This window comes from Falco rusticolus, chromosome 4 (assembly GCF_015220075.1).
Source record: "Falco rusticolus isolate bFalRus1 chromosome 4, bFalRus1.pri, whole genome shotgun sequence".
Lineage (NCBI taxonomy): Eukaryota > Metazoa > Chordata > Aves > Falconiformes > Falconidae > Falco > Falco rusticolus.
This window is the reverse complement of record NC_051190.1, coordinates 95,367,488-95,385,367: the sequence shown is the minus strand read 5'-3', so window position 1 is coordinate 95,385,367 and position 17,880 is coordinate 95,367,488. Positions and strand designations below refer to the sequence as shown.

The 17,880-nt window shown below is 42.1% G+C and overlaps 1 protein-coding gene across 4 annotated transcripts in view; it reads left to right on the top strand.

Annotated features, from left to right (window-relative positions):
* The window catches only part of STAC (SH3 and cysteine rich domain), a 74,834-nt gene that overhangs the window by 37,757 nt on the left and 19,197 nt on the right, over window positions 1-17,880 (top strand). For all 4 annotated transcript variants that reach the window (XM_037386204.1, XM_037386202.1, XM_037386205.1 and 1 more), the window contains 4 exons: window positions 8,070-8,170; window positions 10,380-10,461; window positions 12,200-12,315; window positions 17,240-17,321. In XM_037386204.1, coding sequence (XP_037242101.1) covers window positions 8,070-8,170; window positions 10,380-10,461; window positions 12,200-12,315; window positions 17,240-17,321 — 381 coding nt within the window. The remainder of the gene's footprint in view (window positions 1-8,069; window positions 8,171-10,379; window positions 10,462-12,199; window positions 12,316-17,239; window positions 17,322-17,880) is intronic.

Here is a 17,880-nt window from a genome sequence, read left to right as displayed (position 1 = left end):
CAGCTCTGGTACCATCATCATCTCTGGAGCAGTTCAGCATCACCACCCATAGGCAAGTCTATATCCACCTTCTTTGAGCTATTTTTCTTCTCAGCAAAGCAAGCCTGTGCAAAGATCTGAAATTACAGGCTCCGCAATCTAGGAAATTGTCTACAAAATTGTCTGGAAAAGCAGGTGTGGAGATAGCAGTGTCAGTTCGTTTAAAGGACGTTAGATATGGTTTATCATGTTCGGGTTTTAGAGGACTTGGACTTTCTCTTTCAATAACAGTTAGTTGTTAGTTTATTTATCATGGCATTCCAGCATCTTAATTAACATTTAGATGATCAAAAACCTGAGATGATATTTTAAGAAGCACGGAGGTGGATATTTCCTTTCAGGGACAGACATTTATAGCAAAGCTGCTGAATATGTGAAAAGCGCATTGCAAAAAAACCCTCTTGTGGTCAAATTTTTCAGCACAGGGCAGTGAGTTTCATCATCTTCTGATCACCAGGCATCAAGAATGAGAATCCTTTTTGCACTTAAAGACAGGAAAGGCCTATTTGCATTTTAAGTAAGTCTCATTGTTCCTGAACGACAGAATAAAAGGTCTGGCAGCATTGGAAGTTCTTTGTCAAGGAGTTACAGAGTAGATTTGTAAGAGGGCTAAAGGCATTTCCTTTCCCTGATATGTATGTTTTAAAACCATGAAGTTAGAAAGGACTTTATTTTAGCAGGGATGTTTTTCTTCTCTGTAACAGCCTTAAAGAAAAACCTGCCTATTACTGCCTCAGTTTTTTCTCAGCATGTCGTTTCTAAAGAAAACTATGTCGCTAGTTCTAATGTTATGCACTGTTTTGTAGCCTGCCTACATGCAAGGCAACTTTGCTATTTAAACATCGGATATTGTGATGGGGAAATTGGGTTGGGGTAGGCACTCAAACAGACCCACACCTCTCAGTAACATCTAACCTGAAATGTATTAATTTGGCGGGACAGGTACCATGGTTGGCCATCAAGTCCTATTGTACAGAATGTAAATATATGACTCCTAACTTCTCCTCACACCCATTTGGTTTAGACAGACACAAGGTGGACTCAGGGTAACAGGTAACTCCAGCCAGTCCAGGTGTCAAGTCCAGACTTGGCAGCTTGGTCCCAAATGGAGGGTTCCTCTTCTAGCTCCCACATGTTGTTGAATGTCCCTGTACAGTGTACCCCCATCCCAAGCAGCTACTGACTTAGCCTGCCCACAACTCTGCACATTTTGAACTGGTAGATTTGACCATAAAAACAAACAACAAAAGAAAACAGCAACAAAAACACACAAAAAAACCAACACAACCTATCCACCCCCTATTAAAGACCTTTGAAGTCAATCCCATGCTGCCTAAACCAGATTTTTGCCTAGTTTTCTCTGTATGTTTTGAACTTTTTCATTGTATGCTCCTGTCGTTCATCCATAGAGTGCCTTTGCCACAATGTTCGAGTAAGTGTAGAATATTGAGTCAGGTCAAAAGAGAAAAGTATCTGTAAAGGGCCGTTTCATCTCCTTAAAAAAAGAACTTTTGAATCATCAAAAAGACAAAGCCAAGAGCTGCCATAATACATTTATCTGTGGGCCAGTTAGGAACAACATACAGCAGACCGCAAAATTATTATGTTCTCTTTTGATTACTTTTTTGAACAATCCATTCGGTCCTGTATTTGGCAGTGGGAAGTGCAATGGCAGAATTGCTAATAGTTCTGGTAATTTTATGTGAGGTGAATATTTATGTATCAGTCAACATACAAGGCAACTGTGCATCCATCAGCTTGTGTTATCAGTCAGGCACTGCAGATGGCAATGGCTTCTAACGGCAAACCATCTAGGCTGGCTGGGGAAATCTGGGTTCAGGTTTAACTATAGCTCGCCTGATGACCAGGTGAGGACCTGTGCCTCTGTCATCTCCATGATGTCAGCTGGGGCAGGCAATGGGGTCCCAGCATCAGCTAAAAAAAAAGAAGCAGGAGGGTGCCAGGTATTAGGGCAGAGAAAGGGGGAAATTCCTGAGGTAGAGGGGGGCACCTGAGGAGGCTGAAGGACAAAGAAGGGCAAGCAAAGGGATGCCCAGCTCACCCCTGCAAACCTAATGATTTAGGGGAATTAGGCTCAAGATTTTTAAGTTGGGTGTGGACGTCCTCTGTGGCAAATGCCATTCACTGATCTACCAACTCTTGACTGAAGCAGAGCAGGGGAAGGAGGAGGGTGAGCGCTTGTCCAGCAGCAGCCAGACATGGAGGCAGGCAGTAGCCGTAGAGGAATTTTTAAAGATACTCTCCCTTTCACCATCACAGTTTTTACACAAAAACAATTGATTAAAAATTAAGAAGGGGGCAGGAGAGAAGGTTGCTCAAATACATAGATATGACTGCAAGGGCACCAGTGCCATTTCAGGGACTTATCTCTCTCTTTCTAAGGTGATATCCTATACCCTTCGCTGCTTCAATGCTGGCCCAGCTTGCTTAAAATTCTCCATTTCCCATAAATTCCAGCATGGAGATAAATTTCTGGTCACAATTGTAAATGTGCTTGGGGAGGAAGGGGTAAGGCACTTATTATTTTTATCAGCTTCCCACAGCAGAAGTTGTTCTACGGAAAAATAAGTAATTTAAAATGTATTTATTTCTTAAAGTTTTAAATCAAAACAATTTCTGACTGGCATTTTCCTTTCAGCTGGAATGATACAAGGTAGTTGTTGGGTCATAGCTGGATTAGTTGGAGGTGACAGTCTCTATATGTCTTTTTCTTTCTTTCTTTTATAGACCTGAATCTTTTTATGCTATCCTTTTCTTTTCCCCACTTTGGCACAAATGCCTAATATAGTTACCTTTATACAGTTAGCATAACATCATGTCATTACTAAAATCTGCGGTTTTCTTTCCAATTTCTCCAGGCTGTAGGGCTCGTTCTCCCTCTCTAGCTGTTAATCTTATGTTGAGCCTCAAAACAACAGGCAAAAAACACCAACTAATGGTGCTGCGGCTGTAGTGGTGCTGGCTAAGAGGGTGATAAACGTTCCCTTCTCATGTGTGTGACAAACAATTCCTTTGCATTCCTTAAGATAAATGTCACTTTCCTGAAATGCAGAGTAGTTACTAAATTATTTTTAGAGGAGAGACAGACATAAAGACTGGGAATCAGATTCTGCCCCATCTCTGTCCCTCGCTGCCTCCAAACCTTTCCATTCACCTATATTGAGGTGTTCTCTTTCCATTTAGACTTCCTCAAAAAAGGCTTAGATTTACAAAAGCGATGCAGTGTGGCGTTTTGGTAGTATTTAAGGTCAGATTATCAGAACAGTTTATGCCTCTATTTTCCATGGCTGTTCTGGAAAACCTAGCCGTTGGTTTAGACATTCAAATGGGAGCTGACCCAGTCGTAAAGTGTTTCTAGCAAGGCATTATTAAACATGACCTGCTTCTCAAAACAGCGCATCCTTCCAGTGCTGGGTGTCTGGATGCATTAGCTTGTGTCTGAAGAAAATGACTGTGGCAGAACCTCATTTGTAAGTTTATTTAAGAGCTACTCAGGTATATCTGACATCAAATTTCCTTATTTGCTTCCGGTGAAACACTTTTTCTTTTGTCAGTTTTGGCTTTTTCATTTGCAAAAAGAATACCAGCCTTTACAGACTGTGAAATAATAGATACATAAATACATAGGACACAGAGGACATATGTGCAAATGTAATTGTGAGTGGGGGTTTTTTATATGAATTTCACAACCACATTGACAATTATGTTTACAGGCATTACAGGGCAGTCAAACATTTCCAGTACTTTCCATTCTAAATGCCCGGTTTTAGAAGCTTGCAATTTTTACAACTTAAACTCCAGAATCTGGATCAAATAGTGCCATATCAGTGACACCTCTGACAGTTTTACCCATTAGTCTCTCAAATGTGAGCCATCCCATCCAAGTTCTGGCAAACATGCTCATATTGCAAGGCATAAAGAGACAAAGACAGTGAGCCCATAAGAAAGCCCATGAGGCTATTAATCACCTTCCATTTGGAATTAGGATAATATGGTACTCAAGAGATGATGCTTAAGGACATACATAAAAGGTGTATTGAATAGAGCTGCCCATTCATTGAACACTGTCCGCCCTGTTCAGTGAGCAAAGTGTGTCTTGAATAAAAATAGTTACAATCACATCCCTAGATTGCAATCAAAAAGCGGCTGAGCGAAACCTTTGTTCTGGCATGCTCAGCATTTAACAATTTGATTAAGTAACCTTAGTAAGGGTCTTAGGAGAAGAGAGTGGGAGGGATGATTACTTTTTGAAGGTAATAGCAAGGAGTCAATCAAAGCTGTTAGTCTACTCCCCCTTTGAATGAATACCAGAGCAAAAAGTAATTAGGGTACTCCAACTTCAGCTTGTTTGTTAAGCTTTTAGTGCCTCTATTTCTGATCCACCACAAATTCGAAATGATTCCAGTTGGACTAAGACATTTCAGTGAGTACTTTATACCAGTAGCTTCCAGCTGTGCTTTAAGGTTGGCATAGGGAAAATTTGCTAGTGGGAATAAATGGTAGGCTGCAATCAGGCTGTCAGCTATTTAGTGGGGCAGGAAGCAGACAAGACAGTGATGGTTGGGCTTGCAGGTCATCAGAATATATTCAGCAGAAATCCCTGCAGAGAATGTTTTAGTATCCCAGACTTTACTACTTCTGCAGTAACACTGCCCCTTCCAGACACTGCTGTGGCCATCCCAAATGTGAACTCGCTCCTTACTCTCCCCCTTCCCCATGCTTCTGTCTACAGAAAGATTAACCTAGAGGGAATAAGAACACCACAGAGAGGCTTTAAAATTCAAACAACCCCTGGTACCTTATGGCAGATAAGTGAAATTATGCAAATTCCCTTCAAATAATCTGCCGCATTATAGTGTTGCTATTATTACTATTATTGTTGTTGTTGTCATTGTCATAATTTTTTACTTTTAGTCATTAATACCACTTAAATTCTACTATTTAGTGTATGTGCAGACCAAATTGCTAGCTTTCTCACGCTCTCTGGGGGAATTTATTGGCAAATAATGTTTCAACACATTGCTATATCCTGTGCCACTACTATAGCCATAATCAAATATTCTCTTATACTAGAATAACTGTAGGCCTCTCAACGTACTTGCTCAGCTTTACATAGCTGGTTTGCCAGATCCATGTTCTACCTGCTTTTTCCCCATTTCAAATTACCAGGATGCCTTCCAAAACCAGCTCCTTTCAGGCAACTGTAAAGTCAACAAGCTTGCCTACATGGGAGGCCACAACCTGATGCAACAGGTCAAACCCTGGTCCCATTTAAACCTATACCAAATGTTTTCCATATGTTTTCCATAATGTGAGCTGTTGCTCTGCCTCAGTTCTGAATCTCAGGAGCTGTTGGGTCAGATACATTGCCAATATCTAGTTGTCTAATTTCTGGTGTGCAGTTTTGAAATAGCTTAGTCATGATTCTCTGAGGAGGTTTGATTTAGTGTGATGGAGATCAGAAACTGAAGAAGAAAGCATTATCCTGGGGAAAAAAGAAAATGGGTCTTGCAGAAATGCCATTTACAGAGCTTGAGATATTGTAGTTAAATGTAAATACAGTATAAATGCTGCTTCTTTAAGCCCTTTAGTTATAACTCAGCAAGAGGCAGGGAGATACATGCAAATCATTTCCAAGCTGCCTAGTCCCACAGTAAACCATGTAGTTAGAAATGACAAGGAATTAAAAGACGAAAGCTTTTGGTAGTTAGAGGGAATTTCATTTCAATTTACAAAGACTTCTTGTAGACTCAAGTGTGTGATTGAAATACTTTTCCTCTCTTTGAAGCCACTACTTACCTACCCACAGGTAACAAATGGCATTCAGCAATAGAAATACAGTGTTGCTCATCTGTACTTTGTCTTACTCATTTTCACATGACCACAGATTTCTGTTCTGAAGAAGCTGGGTTTTGATTTTTGAAAATAACACAGACAATTTACATTCATTTTCCATGTCATTTGGATACGCAGTTATATTGGTAAATGTGTATCTTCTGTGATCACATGGCTATAACATGTAAAGCCCAATATCCACCTTGTAATGTTAATATTAAAATGTCTGGAAGAGCGTAACACAGCCAGCAGAAAGGACTGTGAGCCTGCCTGCCTTTTCAGCTGAATCTCTGAAGTAACTTGGTAAAGCAGGTGAGAGCTATGCCAGTGCAGAACAGTGTAAGAGGAGAATTAGATCTAGTGTAAGCACTGACACTAAATACGTGTTCTATAGGCAAAGCATGATGCTGTTTTCCTTTTTTACATTCCACCTTATAAATATAATACTAAAATGTGGAGAAAGCCCTGTTCTCTCACTGTGTCAGTTGTTGACCATCAGGAACGGTGATTCAGCATTTCAGCATCAGTAATAAAAGCACAAAGCCACAGACATCAATATTAGTTTGAGTATGTGTTATTGAAAAGAAACTATAACTGAAAAAAACCTCACAGCACAGTAATACAAGTGGAGCTGTGCATGGGGAAAAAATAAAACAAAACCAAGGATGTGTTCTTCTAGTAAATCCTGTGTGTACTAGGAAAAAAAGACCCCAGGAATGAGGCTAGATGTCTGCACGTACTGAGAGGGGGCTGAGAGGCGCCGAGCAGATGCTGACCCTGTTCCATGGGCATCCCTGGGGTGCACCACACATTCAGCCCCATTCAGTTCTTGTCTTTCCAACAGTCTCAGGAGGAAGGCAGGGAGGTTGTTGGTTCTCTGTCCTACAAGAAGCCCACAAGTGAAGCATCTGAGCCAGGCATGCTGCAGCCACCCCTAGCTGCTCCAGCCTGCCTTGATCTGGCTTGAAAGTGGCCACTTCAGGAACCTTTTTCCCTGAAAACAGTCCTGTTAAGGCTCAGGTTTTGTCACCGAATTGATGAGCCCTTCCCTGAAGTGCTTCTTTCAGACACAGCAATTACCTGAATGAAAGTCAACAGCATGTACATGGCGTTGACTACTCAAATAACCAAAAGCTACATGAGTACTTTCAGATGTAGGATCCTTCTGACTAATATTACTATCACGTGTGACTAATGAGGGCTAGTTAAAATGTCAAGAGTTTTGGGGGTTTTTTTTACTACCTTTTTTCTTACTCACTCTCGCAGTAGATGATAATGAACTGACATGTTGTTTACTCATTCCATTTAAACAGTCCTGTGGGGACAAAAGAGTTGCCATAGTCTAACTGCTTCTGCGTAGTTTAGGAAGTCTTATGAGTGTTCGAATAAGGGTGGTTTTGCCTGGAAGCAAACAGACTTGGTTCTCTCACTTAAGAGTAGGTTGACGTTGAAGATAATGCAGAGCTACTGTTCCCAAGTGGGAGAAGACTGCTTCTGTAAGGCAAAATTTCCCCTGGAGTTCCCCTACCTGATGCACTGAACTTTTTCACTGCCAGTGAAGGAAAGCAAGGTCAGACCCATGGCATTCTTACTGTCCCACCCAGGGATGTGCAAGGAGTCCCTCCTGCACCTTCCCAGCACTGGCCCAGGGAGGTGACAGCAGTAGTTCCCGGGTACGTGGGCAGGCGATGGTAAAGGGAGATGGCTTAGCCTTCTCACCCAGCCCAGGAGATACCTCTCATCTGCAAAACCTGGCCCTCCACTGATGGCCTGGCTCCCCAGGGCAGCTCCAGAGCCTGGCTGCTCCTTCAGTGGCTCACTCAGCCATGCACGGCTCTCAGGCCAAGTCCTTTCAAAACAGCAAAGGGATTTTGGTTGCTATTCATGAGGCAGAGACATCACTGATAAGACTACTATACAACAGAGCATAATCCAATATATATCTAAAGGCAGCAAGAGCCTAAGAAAGGGCCTGGGGCATAAATGCCTAAAATTGAGAGACGATAAGGAAAATGCATGTATAAATGTATATGAATAAAATCAGGCAAAGTGAAGAATGCTGTCAATATTTACTTTACTGCAGCTGACCTCCCCATCGGTTCTTTCAGGTCATTCGTTAAACGTATGGAAACTATTGATTTTGTCTAATTAAATCATTGCCGTGCATTTCACAGGGACAAACACTAAGCACGGACTGCGCTGTAAGGCTTGTAAGATGAGCATCCACCACAAGTGCGCAGACAGTATTGGACAACAGCGTTGCATGGGCAAGCTGGTAAGTGCAGTGGGAGGCAACAGTTTGTGCTGGAGCCACTTTGTGTGCCTGGCCCCCTGGCTGGCATTCAGCTGGTGCGTTGGCAGAACTGATGCCAGGCCACTTCACTGAGGCTGGGAAAGCAAAGCCAGGTGGTGCCCTGTTACCAGTTTGGGCAATTGCTGCTACTCAAAAACCTGAACAAAAATGAAATGCAAAATCCGGTGGGCTTCGTGGATGTGAAAATAACTTCATAATCCAGATTTAGCTAAATAACAGAATTAATTCACTTGATTTAAACCGTTCTTGGTGTAGCGTAAATCTCTCAAGAAATGCTATAAATTAGCCAAAATATTTTGATATAGTTTAACAAATGAAAAATCCTTCAAGTTATGTTTTATTGGCTTTTCCACTGCTAGGGCTTGAAGGAAAACTATAATTCATCTTAAAAAGAAAACCAAAGGATATTTCACAGTGAGATACTACAGAGTCTGAAGCAGTTTCTCAGTAGGAGAGGCTGGGAGGAGACCTGCCTCTGGATAGACGCAGCACCTTAGTGCTTGGGTCACATTTTGAGCAGCAAATTCTCATTATTGGTGAAGGCAGGCCACTGTATTTGAGATGATTGTAACCCAGCTCAACAACTTTTAATGGGAGTATGGTTCTTTTGGTTATTTTGGAAAAAGAACTTGGGAAAATGACCATTTGGAATATGAAAACTGTATACATATGTTCATGTTTCAGATGTTCTCGGATTTGTTGCAACCTGAAACAAATATGAGCTAAACCCAAAGAGTTTCACTGTGTTAAATGATGAAAAAATGCAAGCATTGACTTCAAAAGGGCCACAAAACCCATCTTTCATGGGAAAAATCTTTTCTCTCCAAGAGTATTCAGTGAAAGCTGTTGTTGTTTATACACCTGATGCAAATCTTTATGCCTTCAAACCATAATCGCTGTCCTCGTGTGAGGCATTCTGGTATAGGAAGTTGGTCTGTGAGGAGCTGAATGACCCCACTGCAAGCCCTGGACAAGCCAAGTACTAAATCATATGAGTTGTTTCAAGTATTTCTTGATTCCAGCCTCAGCTCTGGTGGTCAACAGTTTACCAAAGTGGAAAAGTAGCGGCCAGATTTACAGCAGAAAGTCATTCAGCAAAGTCACAGGTGTTTCATAAGCTGATGTTGTATCTGAATCAGTTTGGGAGCAAACTAAGGCTAGAGAATCTGGAATTATTCATCTAAGAAACCAAATTTATCAATCCCCTCATTCCTTCTAATCTATACTGCAGCTCATTAGCAAAAGAACTAGTTGTCTATTGGTTTTTTGATGTATACTGAACATAGGATATGGAAAATATGCACATCTCCACGAGGCTTTACTCACAGCGACTGGAAGTTCTTAAAGCCTGCAAAGATTAGAAAGCTGAGAGCCCATCTGTGAATCTCTGACACCTTGAAGGGCATTTCCAAAGATTTAGATGTTAGCACCTTCATTTGAGGTACTTAGCCTTTGCCTGACACATTTGCTAGCTAAGTGAGTAAATAGAGAGGTCGTAGGAAATGTCTAACCTTCTAAGAATGGTTTTTCGAGTGGTATGGGGCACCATTATTTGCCATATTGTGATATTCTTTAATGCTATAGCTTTAGCTTTTATACTGTGTTTCTCTACAAGTGGACATTGAGGAGACATCTGTTGACGAGTTAGGCAGTTTTTTGACCTTACAAGACAAAAAAGAAGAAAAAAGAAAAAAAAAATCAGTCAGCCCTTGGAAAAACCTATAGAAAGGCTCTAGATTCCTTGGGTTTCATAAGTGCATGTATGGAAACAAGAGTATTTGGAGTTAGTGTGGGGAAGGATAGGCGCATGTTTTGCAAATACAAAACAATGCAAATTCACATTATATAAGAAAAAAGGGAGAGGGGAAACTTCCCAGAACCTCTAATGATTCAGCACTTCTCCTGCAATTAATTAGTGCTGCTTTTGTGTAAGACAAAGGGGAGCTGAATATGAGCCCCTCCTTCCACATAAGTACGGGAAATTGTGAGGTTTTTTCCAGGAGAAAAATCAAATAAACCCCTGATCTCTAAACCCCATACCGACTCAACAACAGGAGCAAATTTCTAGCCTTGTTACACCGTTACACCGCTAGCCAAAGAGCTGAGGTTGTTTCTACTGTCAGTCATGACAGCAATGCACTTCACTTGCTTTTGCTTTCTCTCCCTCCAGCCAAAGGGATTTCGACGGTACTACAGCTCACCACTACTCATTCATGAACAGTTTGGCTGCATCAAAGAAGTGATGCCTATTGGTAGGTTGTGATTGCTTTTCTGTTCAGTCTTCCATTGGCAGTGCTCTGCAACAGCAGCGGCAGACTTCCAGCCATGGTATTTACCCTCAGCAGCCTTCCAGCTCCTTTCAGTGACTGGATGTCCTTCTGCCATCTCAGGAAAGGACCACTTCAAAGATACAAAGCTGGAAGAGGAGAGGGTGTGTTTATTGTGTGTTTTGCTCAAACCCCCGTTCACATAATCTCTTAAAAATTACCCTGTTTATAATAATAACTACCTGAGATCAAGGTAGGAAGTTAAAAGGGAAGAAACACTGGAATATTGAGGTGAAGGTCTGAGCTGGGAAGAACCAGGTAAATGACAGAGATCAAAACATCAGGAGGCATTCAAACCACTGGTCTGGCTTTGGAGGGGTGTTGCTTGATTCCTATGCTTTTTCACCCACACTTCTTACTTTCCTTGTATTTTTCTTTATTAACCATGCCTACACGTTGCCTGAGTGTGTATAGGCATTTAATAGACCAGATTCTGCTCTCTGTAACACCAAATTCCTGAAAAGAAACATTTTTGAAATGGAGAAGTTGAGTTCATTCTGGAAAATAATTTTCCCCACCAGTCCTCTGACCAGGTAAGCCTGGCAGTACAAAAAATGAAAGCCAAAATTAGGCAGTCAGTTTTAAATTACTTCTCTGAGGACATTTGCTTTGTTGGTTCTGGCAGCTTAAAAAAAAAAAAAAATAGTATGTTACATGGATCTCATCTATGGTTCTATTTCTAAAAAAAACACCTTCCAGTTTTGTCAGAAGTAATAGAAACATTTTGAGCAAACTGGCTAAAAAATGTGGTGTGCTTTGCTCTCATCAAAATCCCGTGTATTTTGTCAGTACTTTGCCCAAAAATTCCCTCCTTCTAAGTAGTGCTACAAATGTACTGTATTCTCCACATCTACTGCATTGTACTGTAAGGGAAGCCGAGGTCTAATAATGCAGTATGTAGAAGAGAGTTTGAACCGAATTTGCTCATGCCAGTTGAAGGAGACATCCATTTCTCTGCCATGGGAGATGACTTTTGGGGCCAACTATGAGGGGGAGTGGAAGCAAGACTTGAACAGACATTTGCCAGTGGGGATAGTGGCCTTTCTGTCTACACCTAGACTGAGCTGAGCAACTTCGAGCACATTCCAAGAGCAGGTCCCTACTCATGCCTACCTCCAAGCCATGTGTCCCTGCAGTAAGGCCATCAGTACCTTTCAAGGAAGATCCACATGAGCCAAGTAGGAACATTGTGAGGGTAGATGGATAAAGGAGATGGTTCACCCGTACCACAAGGACACTCAGGCACAATGCAAGGTTTTTCCCTTCAAGCATCTACTGTTGAGAGCAGTCCAAGAGGTCAGTGGTAGGAATAGGGAGCAAACATTGATTAAAGCCTCCCGGTACTTTGCCTTGCTTACCTCAGAGTAGGCAGCATCAGTGGTGATTAAAGAAGGAGGATGGCAGGTGGGGAGAGACAAAGCAATGGCTGGGACCCGCAGAGCCTGTATGAGGGGAGGACAATATTTATGGGAGTAGAGAGGCAGCAGAAAATGGATAGCAAAAGCCACTTTCACTATGTTAAACACTTTTTATCAGGATAGTCTCTCAACTTGTGCCTAAGCATATAGCCTAGCATGTTGGTAGAGGCAGGTGTTTCTCCAAGTGGAAGAGGAACATGACTGGTTTCAAGGGATTGATGCATGTTTTGCTCCTTCTGTTGCAGCCTGTGGAAATAAGGTTGACCCGGTATATGAAACCCTCCGCTTTGGGACATCCTTAGCCCAGAAAACCAAAAAAAGCAGTTCTGGAAGTGGGTCTGACTCTCCCAACAGGAACTCTGTAAGTACCCCACATCTTTTTCCCATTTCTTTCTGGAGGAGCAACAGATTTACTCATTCACAGGAGTTTGTATCAATGTTCATAAAACTTGTGTTTCAAACGGGGAGGGGGGTGGGGATCTCTCAGCTTCCAAAATCACAGAATGGTTTGGGTTGGAAGCGACCTTAAAGATCATCTAGTTTCAACCTCCCTGCCATGGGCAGAGACACCTTCCACTAGCCCAGGTTGCTCAAAGCCCATCCAGTCTGGCCTTGAACACTGCCAGGGATGGGGCATCCACAGCTGCTCTGGGCAACCTGTGCCAGTGCCTCACCACCCTCACAGTAAAGAACTTCTTCCTAATACCTAATCTGAATCTACCCTCTTGCAGTTTAAAGCCATTGCCCCTTGCCCTATCACTACATGCCCTTGTAAAAAGTCCCTCTCCAGCTTTCCTGTAGGCCCCCTTTAGGTACCAGAAGCTGCTATAAGGTCTCCCCAGAGCCTTCTTTTCTCCAGGCTGGACACCCCAAACCCTCAGCCTGTCTTCACAGGAGAGGTGTTCCAGCCCTCCCATCATCTTTTTGGCCCTCCTCTGGACTTGGTCCAACAGGTCCATGTCCTTCTTATGTTGCTGGCCCCAGAGCTGGACACAGTACTCCAGGTGGGGTCCCACAAGAGCAGAGTAGAGGGGGAGAATCACCTTCCTGAACCTGCTGACAAGAAAACGTGTTATTTTTGCAAACTCAGGTTTTATATATCTTTTCGATGACTCTTGAGAAAAAGAGAAAAATACAAATTAAATTAATAATCTTCTTTTATCAGATTGGAAAAAAAAATTATATTCTTTTGATTTTGCATATCTGTGTAAAAGTCGAACAGAGATATTTAACTGTTGTGCTGTACTAGATGCATACTGCCTGTTGTTGATGGTGGGCATTTACCCTTTATTCAAGCGATAGAGATGGGCTGGAGTCCTCAGAGCCTAGATTTAAAAGTACGAGCTCCACAGTACAAACCCAGAAAAAGTTAAGGCACTGGTCCTGCAACAAGGCGTGGGACTGACACCTTCACATTTGCCTGGTGTAGATTCAGGAAGGAGGCATCACCAATTTGAGTTTTCCTCTCAACACCCAGATACAGGCAGGGGACTCAGCCTGTTGGATCCACACAGGGAGATTTTCACTTTCATGTTAATCTTTGTCATTCACTCCCTCCTATCATAAAAGTCACTTTCTTCATGATCGTGGCAGAAGAGCTGGAGAAGGAGGACAAGTGAAACAATAGTTCTCTTAGCTCTGTCTTTTCTAAATCCATACCTAGTTCAACAGTAACAATTACTAATTTCTTCCTTATAGAACTGGGTTTTCCAAAATGGTTGGGCCCCATGAGATCAGAAGCTCATTCATAGTGTTGAAAGAACATGTCTTTCATGTTCTCATGAATATGTCTCTCACCTCTCATAAATGGGCACTTAAGCCTATGCTTGAGGGTCTCCTTTTTTCCCCAAGATCCTCCCCACTCCACTCCCCTGCCAGAAAGAAAAACCCAAAAAACCAATCCACACCTGAATACTCTGGAGGCTAAAGCTGATTGTCAGGTCTAAAAATCAGACTCACATTATCTGACAATCTCTCCTGCACTCGCCTCAGAATAAAAACCACCAGGCACAGAGACATAATGAGACTTGGTGTCCCAGCCTCATAGCAAATACTTACATGTTTAATTTAAAGTTGTGCTAATATCTGTATATGTTAGGTAAAATATCTGCCTGGCACTTGAATGTATGCTTACTCACGTGGCTCGACTGTAACCTCAGGTGTATAGGGGACCTCTAAACAGATGCCCGTTTGTGCCAGGTGGGAAACAAGGCAGACAAATTTAAATGAGAACAAAGTGAAATCTCCAAGGGAGTTATTAAAGGACATGTACTCTATCCATCCTTGTTTGTCCCTTAAAAGGAATTTGGTGGCTTCCATTCTTTTTTAAAACCCAAAATGACTCTAGAACTGCCACATGGCAATTACAGTTCTTTCTTTCAATTATTTAATTTACATTGAAACAGAAGTTCTACAAATGTAATTATTGCTTTCTAAATCAATAAAACAATCTGTTGAATTATAAATGACAACTCAAGCGTAGAAATCACGAATGCTGTGTCAGCTTGCCCTAGGGAGCTGATCATAACTAGGTGGGGTGTGGGTATAGAATGAGGAATGCAAGTTCATTATGGGAATTTCTTCAGGGTATTGAGGCTGAGAGAGAATTTAACGTGTCAGTGTGCAGAAAATAGAAGATATTAGAGACCTGAATAAACAGACATGTGAAAACATCACTTTTGCCAGTGCAAGCCTGTGGATTGAGATAAGGATAAAAAACAGGGGCAGGCACAACCCTGATCCAAGTGATGGGGCCATGGAGCTTTACAGCTGTGATGAGTGACCCAGGAGCAGGCACCGACCAGTGACCAGAGCAGGGAGGTGACACAGAGCATCTACAGCCCAGGTGAAAATGCACTAGAGAATGTGAGCTAGTAGTAGTGACCTTTCCCCAGTGGTCCTCACTTCCGTGCTGCTCTGCTCCTCTCCAAGCAGAAGCAGCAATGCAGCTGTGAGGCTCATAGCAGCACAGGGGCTTTGTGGCTGGGATATGCCCCAGCCCTGGGAGCTGGGGAGTGCTTCAAGGTTCTGCCATGTCACCAAACCAGGGACGTGACACCAGGGATCCTACCTCACCTCGCAGGTGTGTCCAAGCTGTCAAAGGGCTAGCTCTGGGTCAAAGCAGCCTAGCTGCTGCTTCTGAAGGTACTTGAAAGCAAAAGCGACTAGCCTAGGAGCCATGCCTTCCTTCTACATCCATGCAAGCTTCCAGGACTGCAGTTCATGTTTCTGCACAGAGTAGAGATAACAGTCTTGCTCTGAACTAGTCGAGGTATTTTTAACATGACGGAGCAGTGTGGACGCACCCACTGTGATTTTTCAGCCCGGATTCTGCATTTCCCATAAAAGAAAGTGGCCATATGCTCCAGATTTACTACCTACTGCTTCCTTAAAAAATGTGCTTCTGCAACCCACATTTTACAGACAGTCACTTGAGGTGATGTAAATGTAATTCCAGTTCTTGTTAGCTTTTCGTGGATCAGCTCCTCCCAAAAACAGCTTTGCACCTCTGTCATTTCTATTAGACCATTTGTTATCTAGCTGTTGACTGAAAAATCATTAAAAGTAACTGAGATACTTCAGGAGATTTTGGATGAGGTATAGACTGAGGAGGCAGTCACTGCACATCCTGTAAGCACTAGTACCCACCCAAATGTGAAACTAATCAGCAATTAGGAAGCTAGTCTATGAAGACTGAAGAACATGCTGCAGCAATGAGCCAACAAAGCCAGTCTTTCCCTTCCCCACCCAGCAACTAGAAATCCCTAGATATGCTCTACACTGACTCTGCGTTAGCACGGCTATGTCAGTGCCTTCTCACCCAGAGCTGACCCCTTTGTGCAAGATGCAATACAAGCATAACCTGCTGCAAAAGGCTGAGTCTAAAAACCAGGCATAAGAGAGCAGTAAAAGTAGAAGGTTCTTAAAATAGCAAAGGAAACAAGATAACCACCAGATACCTGTAGCACGAATCTACTTTTAACCTCTTTTTTCATTAGAATCTTTGGATGGAGAAGTAGCTAGGAAAGTACTAGACAGGGGCAATAAAATTTTTGAAGTACATTCTAAAAAAGTTTTGTTTTCAACACTAGTAGAAGGGAAAAAACTTATAAAAATGTATAAAGCAATTTGGATTTTGTGCTCCCTAAACAAAAGTAGCAAATGTTCCTAGTTTGGCTTTTCTCCCTGTAATGCAGGCAAAGGTCTGCAAAGCAATAAGCAGAGCTATGTGTACAGTACAATTATAAAGTGTGATGGAATAATGAAGTTAAATCCTTCCACATGTCTCAAAATCCTGTTAACAAGAAATAAATGAAACTTAGGAACATATAAAGGTTTACAATTCTTCAGATTAGAGAGAGCACCTGACTCAAGTTCAATGTTTGGGGTTTTTATGGTTATCAAAAATGTCTTACCCAGAAGAAGTCACATGCAGAGAGTTCAGAAACTAAAGTTCTGTAAGGTCAGATTCGGACAGGGTTGTTTGGAGCAGCTCCTGGTTCCTGTCGGGCTATACACGGAGAAGCTGACTACCCGACCAAGGAATCTGGTGCCTTACGCAGAGTATACTTCTGAGGTTTGAGATTATGTCATCCCATGTTTTCCTACATTCGAGAACAATGGGTCCCTAATCATGATTGACATTAATATGCTACAAATAAGAGATCATAGTAATTCTAACAACATTTGAGTTTTGTTTTTCCCTAGCTATGCCAGCAGGATGAGTACGTAAAAAGCAAGTTAGGGCAGATAGTTAAAGACTGACTTCACCAGCTCCATCGCACTCCAGCTCCTTCTTTGCAGCATGTTAACAGAATTAAAATTACCCTTACATTACAGTTATTTTACTGACTAATGTATTTAGGGTTAATAAATTGATAGTCAATAGTTTCAAATAATATCCAGTCTCCTTGGTAGGTAGCTATTTGCTATACCTGCAGGATCTACAAATTCCCCCAAGCCTCTTCTATTTTATGCAGAAACCCACACTGTTTAACATAATCCTTTGTTCCTTAACTTTCACTTCACTTTATACTGAAGAAATGTATCTGTACTGCAGCCCGTAAACTTGGTCTGGAGGTCTTTCTGGGCTTTCGCTGCTCCCTGTGAAGTATTGGTTGTGCATCACCGGACACAATGTTTTCTGCAATCCCATGAGGCTGACTTGCTCTGCTCTGATAGCACCCAAGTACTGCATTCTCCAAAGGCTCTTGTGTGCTCTTATTTCACTCTCTGCTCACTTTTTCTGGCTTATCCCATCTCATCTGCTCTTTCTGTCCCTGCAGACAGCTGACCTGGCAGAAGTTCCTGAGGAAGGTGATGGCTCTGCAGGCACCCTTGACATAAGCAGGAAACGCAGCAACAGCGGTGAGTGCTGCCAGGCCTGGATAGCATCTTCAGCTGTACAGGCCTGCCTACAACCACTTTCAGATGTTTTTCTATGGCATGTCCATGTTTTAACAGCATCCTGGTTTTCAAAGTGGGAGGTGAGTGGGGCATATAGTTGGTGCAACAATGTGGGGAATGTTTTTTGCCATTCAGGTGAAATGCAAGCCACCAGTTTTCTGAATTTGTTGTGTTCAGACCTGACACTGGACAAGGTTCAGGTCCATTCTCTGTCTCCTATGCTTCATGAACATGACTTTAGGCTAACCACTTAATATGCGTCACTTCCACGTTGGCAAACTGGAACAAAACCAATACTTTCTTTTCCATGTGTTTGACTTGTCTATGTGTCTCTATATACCATAACCTCTTTGGGACATATGATACCCATATATCTGTAAAATATTCAACAGAACGAATGCTGATTATAACTGCAGCTTCTCAATACAACTATAGTATGTGGCCAGTAATATTAATAGCCCAATTCCTTTGCTTTGCAGTACAAGTGTAATGTTTTTACAGCATTGGTATGATGGGATTT